We start from the raw sequence: 8087 nt of genomic DNA, 5'->3' as shown, positions 1-8087 counted from the left end.
TTATTGGGACTTCAGGCTCTTGAGGAAGGTCTGGATCTTGCCTAAGGTATCCTTCAATGCCTCTTTCATTGTTTCATTCCTCAGACTGAAGATGAAGGGGTTCAGCAGGGGTGTAACAACACTGGAAAGGACAAAGAGGATCTTATTAAGGTGAAGGCTATTTTTCTGTGAGGGACGAACATAGACAAAGATGGAGATTCCATAGCCCATGGATACCACAGTGAAGTGTGAGGCACAAGTGGCAAATGCTTTGCGTTGACCTTGGCCTGAGGGTATCTTCAGAATTGTGGAGATGATATAGACATAAGACACCACAGTTAGGGTCAGTGAGCTGATGAGTAATACTAGTGAACTGAGGAAATCCAATAGTTCAATGACTCTGACATCAGCACATGCAAGGTGCAGCAGGGGAGCACTATCACAAAAGAAATGGTCAATCACATTGGGCCCACAATATGGCAGCCCTCCCTTAAGGATTGTAGAGGGAAGGATGAGTAGAAAACCACCTAACCAGGATAGGATGACAAGTCGAACACAGAGTGGCCAGGTCATAATAGTGGGATATTGAAGGGGACTACAGATGGCAATGTAGCGATCATAAGACATGACAGCAAAGAGGATAAACTCAGTGCATCCAGAAAGAAAGTAGAAGTAGGATTGTGTGCAGCAACCAGCAAAGGAGATGGTTTTTTCCTCAGATAGAAAATCAACCAGCATCTTGGGAACAGCACAGGTTGTGGTTAACATTTCACTGAAGGAAAGGTGACTGAGGAAGAAATACATAGGTGAATGGAGTCTATAGTCCACCCAGATTAATATGATGATGAGAGAATTGCCCCAAATAGTTATCAAGTAAGCTGACAAAAATATCAAGAAAAAGAAGCCACCCATCATCGAGGTTGTGGGGATTCCAACAAGAATGAATTCTGTCACCACTGTCCAATTCCTCTTCTCCATTTTGACCTTTTATCTTGCCTGCTAAAATAGTCACAGAAGAAAAAGCAGAATGATGAAAGAGCACTCATTATAAAATCCTCAGGTAGAAATGGAAAAAGAGAGGACTTCTCTTTTATCCTCCTGCTTCCATGCTTTTAGTTAAACTAAAAACATCTTGTACTATCTTAGCACCGCCAAAGTACTGCCATAGTTCATTTAAAAAGTTTCACAGACTCATCCAACATTTCTGGAGAGCAATTTGGAATTATACGCAACAGGCAACAAAAATGGGCATACCCCTTTGATCCAGCAATACCACTACCGGGACTATACCCTGAAGAGATCATGAAAAAGGAAAAAAATATCACTTGTACAAAAATATTCATAGCAGCCCTATTTGTAGTGGCAAAGTATTGGAAATTGAGTGAATATCTATCAATTGGGGAATGGCTGAACCAATTGTGGTATATGTTTGTTATGGAACACTACTCTTCTATTAGAAACCAGGAGGGAATGGGAATTTAGGGAAGCCTGGAAGGATTTTCATGAACTGATGCTGAGCAAGTTGAGCAGAACTAGAAGAACACTGTACACTCTAACAGCAACACGGGAGTGATAATCAACCTTAATGGACTTGCTCATTCCATCAGTGCAAGAATCAAGCACAATTTTGGGGTATCTGCACTGGAGAATACCATCTATATCCAGAGAAAGAATTGTGGAGTTTGAACAAAGACCAAAGACTATTACATTTATTTTATAAAAAAAACAAAAACTTATCTTATTATGTAATTTTGCTATCTCTTCTACTTTATTTTTTTTCCTTTAAGGATCTGATTTCTCTCTCATCACATTCAACTTAGATCAATGTAGACCATGGAAACAATGTAAAGACTAACAGACTACCTTCTGTGAGGGGAGAGAAAGAGAGACATTAGGGGGAAAATTCCAAAATTCAAAACAAAGAAATTTTAAAAAAATAAAGAAAATAAAAGAAAAAAGTTTCATAGCAGGAGAACTTAGATCTAACTTTGAATAACAATAACCTAGTACTAGACTTGGAGTTTGGATGACAGTAGGCTATTAATAAATGCCTGTTGATGTATCTATAAAGTCTATTAATTTGGTTATTAGTATGGTCAATTTCTCTTAGCTTATCAAAGTTAACTTGTTTGGTTTTTGAGGTCAGGAAAAATTTCACTAATGACATTGGATCTATTAGTACCTGCATTTAATAAATGTTTGTGGAATTACCCACCTCACAAGTTTATTGTGAGAAAATTACTTTGTAAATATGATAACTATCATTATTTTACCATTATGAATAATAAATATCTATTTTTCTTTGAGAAAGTTTTTCTCAAATGTTTTTATCAATTTGATTATTTTGATATTTTTATTTCAATTTTACATGTCAAATAAAATTGGAAAGGTGTGACAAACTTTACCACACTTTATAGGGGGGAAAAAGACTCCTTTTCTTCTTAATATTGATGATTCAATTGTTCTGTTCTAGAATACACTAATACATTCCATAGGTCACCCTAGGTATTGAAGTAGGGTTTATAAAATCAAGGTAAATTTGTATATATATTTTTCTGATTTATATAATTATTGCTACACTAAAAATTCTGCTATATCCCTATTTTCAATCCTTATGGTTTCATTCTATAAAAAAATGGCTAAACTATTATGAGAAATCATGGTGAGAAAAATGGGAAAAATTGACAAACATTAGATACAATCTGATTAACCTTTCAAAAAGCCTCCACAACTTTTCACACAAAGACAATTTTGTCCTTGAGAATTAGTGGTGTCTTTGGAGTTGTAGCTCAAGAAAAATACAGTATCCCTAGGGAAATTTCAAAGAAGGGAATTTAAAATATAAATGTGGCATGGTGGAATAATGGAACTTCCTTGTTAGAGAACTTGAGTTCAATTATGATTCTGCATTGCCTTGGAAAAATTATTTTGTTTCTCTCAAAATTAAGAACTTGGTCTGGATTTCATATGATTTCCAAAGTCCCTTCTTCTAAATCCTATAATCAGAATATTGGGCTGGGACTGTCAGAGGGCAGTTAGAAGGGAAGATTTAAAATATTTGGATTGCAAAGATCTGATTCAAGATAAAATAATAAAAATATAAATGTATCATTAATGCTATGAATAAAATAAATACAATTTTGATGACCAAATAAATCCTTTAAAATATTTCCTCAAAACTTTGAGCATGTTAAATTTGGAACAAATCAAAGGAATAATTTCAGAGTTTGTAACAAGTCACAGTATTCCAGAGACAAGAAATGAATTCAAAAAGGATTTGTAAAGTAAATGAATGAGAGAGTCACAGAATGGCTTCAGAAAGACAAGTGTTCATGTGGGTTTATTAATTGAGAAAAAAAGAATTATGAAACTTCCATGATTAACATCATGGCAATGTTTGGGTTTGCTGAGGCTCAAAAATTCAATGTTTCCTTTGTAAAGTCAAGTGAAGATAGGTCCAGATCAGAACTTCAACCAGGACATCTGAGTTAGATCTGGATGGTCATGGGAATGGTACAAGGAAGCTCTTTGGTAGTTGATGAAAACATTCAGGATACTTTAGATGTGTGTTTAGAAAACTCATCCTTCTTGATGCCTTTCTCACTCTCATATTCTATGTAAGACAAGCACAATAAGGGATTTTAAGTTATTTGACATGGTGAAGATCAAGGAAGAATTAGAAGAATGGATTAGCCCTTCCAACTCTCCAATCAATAAATCAATCAACATTCATTGAACAGGTACCTATTATGTGTCAGGCATTATGCCAGACCATGGTGATAGGAATTTTGAGGGCAAAATAACTGCTCTAAAGCAGCTTAATCAACAAATATATATTAAGCAGTCAATACATATTCTTCAGGTTTTATCTAGAGTGAACTGAAGACCACATGAACATACTTACTAGCATCATCTTTCATTTTATTTTCTCTCACCTCTTATCCAACAGCATAGTTCCTCTGTAACTATGGTCCTCCTTTCTTTTCTATTATCTGGAAAACTGCCCAATAACTGAGAAAACACCTAAAAATAAAGCTTGAAGAAATTGTCGATATCTGACATAGGTGCAAATGAGAGGGAAAGAATTAATATGGGACATGTACAGAGACAAATTGGTTACTTTGTCTTCCAGGAAGCACTGATTATTATCACTGCAAATAACAGAATATGAACCAAAAGGGACAATGCATCTAACTCATTACAATTTTGCACACATGTGTTGTTGCATTTTCTCTTCATGACTCATATAAAGTAAGGAGTTGGGAATTATCAGGTTCCCCACTCTCCCCAAAAGGTCTTACATTAGTAGACTAAGATTGGGGGTAGGAGGGAGGACATGATCTGTGGATGAGCAAATACAAAGTCCTGTAAACACAAAGTAATTTTTACCACAAAAGAATGATTTCTATTTTTCTACACCATTTACTTGATAACTTAAGATATCTTAGACTTTTTTTAAAAAAGAGATTACTATTAATAGATTGTTAAAAATTTTGGTTTTACTAATTATATATAACACAGAAAAATGGAACTGGAGGTATTCATAACACCAAAAATAACACATAAATGACCAGTCAAAATAACACATAAGTGATCAGTCAAATTGATGGACATCATGTAGTAAAAAAACCGAAATCTTAGAGACATTGACTTTGACACTTTTAAATAGTTATATATTATATAAACATACCTTAGTACATAATGAGTCCAACATAATACCCGATTCTTTATCACTCTAAGGACCATACTGTTGTGGGGTTTTATTGACAGTGAATTAGGGCAAACAGAGATTGAGTAACTTACCTAAGGTCACACAGTTAGTTATGTCTGAGGTTAGATTTGAACTCAGATTTTCCTAATTCTAGACTCAGCTTTCTATCGATCAAGTCACTTAGTTACTTCTAGCAATGACTTTAATCTCAAAATCATAAAAACTACATCATTCAGTCCAACCCTCTACGAGATGCCTGATTCCATTCTAAGACATTCCCTCTAAATTAGGATCTAACATTTGCTTTTATTTAACCATTGTTGGGGAATTTGCCACCTTAGATTTGAACTAAAACTTAGAAGGCAACATTAACTTCATGATCTATTAACCTTCCCAAGGGGATTCAGAGAATTAATGGCAGTTCCAGGGCAAAAACTTAGATTTGTCAACTCTAAGTTATGTCCTTTCCACTAAATCATGTCACTATCTGTTATGATAATAAACAAGATAAACTTCCATAGCAAAAGTTTACTTACTTCCAATAGTTACTAGAATATCACTGACAAAGCTTGATCGTTCCTGTTTCATTCATGAAGAAAAATGAAAGCTGATATTAACTACATCAAATTTGAAAATTATTTTTTAGTGATAACTGAAAGATAATTGAAAGGTCTTGTTATTTTGGAAGGGTATAATATATAGAGATGGTAGAAAATCCCCTAACAGAAGACTGTTAGTAGATATATATATATATATGTATATATATATATATATACATATATATATATATATATATATGTATATATGATCTTTTCTCCAGACAATGTTAATTATTATACATTCAGAAATATACAAAGAAAAGCATTCTCTGACATGGACCATAGAATAGCATATATTCACAATTTTCTAACCATAAGCAAGTAGGTGATCTTTCAGTTCTCCTCTATCTTTGAAAGTCCAGGAAGAATTTTTCTTTGTCATCCTTTAATCCTCCTCTCTTACTTATAATATAGGTCTAATATAAGCTTTGGCAGAGAGGTAGGTGGTAATTACTCATCTTAGAAAGGAGCACAAAGAAAGAAAGATTAGCTCTGATCTATTTCTTCTTCTGGAATAAGACTTCAGAGAAGAATCCACCTAGGGCTAGAGCAGTTGTGAAAGAGAACTGGAAATAAGCAAATTTCCATCTAAAGCAGGACAATACTTTTCAAAATTATTCCAAGGTAGAAAATCATCTTTAAGCCTTACACTGATTGCAAATGTAGTTCAACATGTAGTTCAAACCTTTCTACGGGGAAGTTAAATGTGTGGATTGAAAAAATCAAACACTTCTCACTCTGGAGAAGTAGTTTGTGAGTGAAGAACTCATTAAATCACATCATCCCAGAGGGATTTCAGAAATAAGAAAAACTACTTTCTCCTATGGGAAGTCTTAGAATGAACTGGTTAAGAATTTTAAAGCAATGTGATTCTCTCCTTTTTTTAAGAAACAAGTACAGACTCATAAGGTAGAAATTTCACATACTAGAAAACTGTAGTGATATAGATATATTTTCAGCACTCAATACCATTCTGTTCTACAGAGTTAAATAAAAACACGCATACATAGAAGGAAAACCCTGAACTAATTTGCTACATGTAAAGCATAAATACTTTCTCAGAACAAGTTAATGGATATGTCACCTACAATTTGAAGCCTTTAATTAAGGAAATTCTTGGAGATATGGCAATTCTTAAATGTTTATCTGAAGTAAAAGGTTACACTAGATTCCCTGGTTGTTTGAGGAGAGAAAGGTGAATGATAGTTCCAATTAATTAGTAGAGAAAATTTCATTAAGTGTTATTTTAAAATTTTACTCAAAGAAGGTGTAGGGAATGGCAATTACAAAGGTAATGAAGCAATGGTGGTAAGAAAAAGTAATAATTGTTAGTGAAAAACAATATCTATAATTCTTATAATTTATAGAGAACATTTGTTTAGGGCAATAAAACATATGAAAAGCGGAATCTGGAGTATCTTACTAGGATTACACTATCTTCTACATCATTACAACAGAATACAAATTTCTTCAGAGAAGAGAAAGTGATTAGTAGTCTTCTATTAAATTTTTTAAAGTTAATCTTTTAAAAAAGTCTTATTGATGTTTTTGTCTTGATATTACAACTATTTAAGGATTACTTCACTTCATGGTCTCTTGCAACAAAGTAAAATAATTAAGGAAAATGAATAATGGAATAGAAAGTGAAAGCATTTCATCTGAAAGTGAATGGAACAGTTTTCATTTGTAGTTAATTACCCTTCTATTTAAAATAAAAATAACAAATATATTTTTGCTACATCTTACCCAACCCTATTAAAAAAGAAAAAATATACACATCACAAATATATGACATATCTTGTTCTATACATAAATCCAATACCTTTCTGTAATATTTTATCATTGTTCTCTGGAATAATAAATGGTCTTTGTTCTGATCATGGTTCTTGCAGTTCTTACACCAAAAAAGTTGGTGCAAAGTTTTAATAGTTATCATAATTATCCTATGAATTATATTCTTCATTAGTTTATAAAAGTATTAAAATTATGTGTGCTTAATTGTAAAATTAATTATAAATATGTTCATATAAATTATACTTGTAAATATGCTTGTATAATTACATTAATAATTATTATTAAATAAATTAAATCACAATTTAATTATAAAATGATGATATAAGTATAAACCAATTGATCTGTTTCTTTCTGCTTATTTCACTCTATATCACTTCATTTTTTCCCATGTATTTTTGAAATCATCTATTTCCTCACTTCTTACAGCCCAATAGTATGGTGACATATGCCTCACCTTATTTAGTTATTTCTAAGTTGATATCCATAGCCTTAAATTCTAGGTTTTCTGCTACCAAAAGAAGGGCTAATGAAAAATTTTTGTAATATAGAACCTTTTCACTCCTTTCTTTGATCTCTTTTAGATATAGATTAGTATAGAAATATAGTGGTATTTCTGGGTTATTGTTTAGTCACAATTTTTTTTGTATATAATTCCAAATTTCATTCTAGAATGGCGATACCTATGAACATACCTCTTTTTCTATATCCCACTAACATCTTTCATTCTATGTATGTGTGTGTGTGTGTGTGTGTGTGTGTGTGTGTGTGATCTCATTTTGTCCCTACTCTGGGGAATGGTTTTAATTTACACTTCTCTAATTTGTAGTGATTTGGAGAACACTTTAATAGGGCTATAAATAGCCTATGTTTCTTCCAGGAAGAACTCTTTAGATTCTTAGACCATTTATCAATTGAGAAAAGGCTTTTGTTTGTATAAACTTTTTTTGTTTTTTGTTTAGTTTTTTTGCAAGGCAAACGGGGTTAAGTGGCTTGCCCAAGGCCAC

The 8087-nt window shown here is 32.7% G+C and overlaps 1 protein-coding gene across 1 annotated transcript; it reads right to left on the bottom strand.

Moving 5' to 3' along the window:
• Positions 1–957, bottom strand: LOC141512130 (olfactory receptor 6M1-like). The gene has a single exon (XM_074221000.1). It carries the CDS (start codon positions 955–957, stop codon positions 1–3), a length of 957 nt encoding a protein of 318 aa, XP_074077101.1.
• Positions 958–8087: the final 7130 nt, after the last annotated feature.

This window comes from Macrotis lagotis, chromosome 2 (assembly GCF_037893015.1).
Source record: "Macrotis lagotis isolate mMagLag1 chromosome 2, bilby.v1.9.chrom.fasta, whole genome shotgun sequence".
Lineage (NCBI taxonomy): Eukaryota > Metazoa > Chordata > Mammalia > Peramelemorphia > Peramelidae > Macrotis > Macrotis lagotis.
The sequence above is the reverse complement of the archived record's forward strand: the minus strand, read 5'-3'. Positions and strand labels throughout refer to the sequence as shown.

Coding starts and splice junctions, on each gene's coding strand:
- LOC141512130 (XM_074221000.1), bottom strand. CDS start 957: ATGGAGAAGAGGAATTGGACAGTGGTGACAGAATTCATTCTTGTTGGA.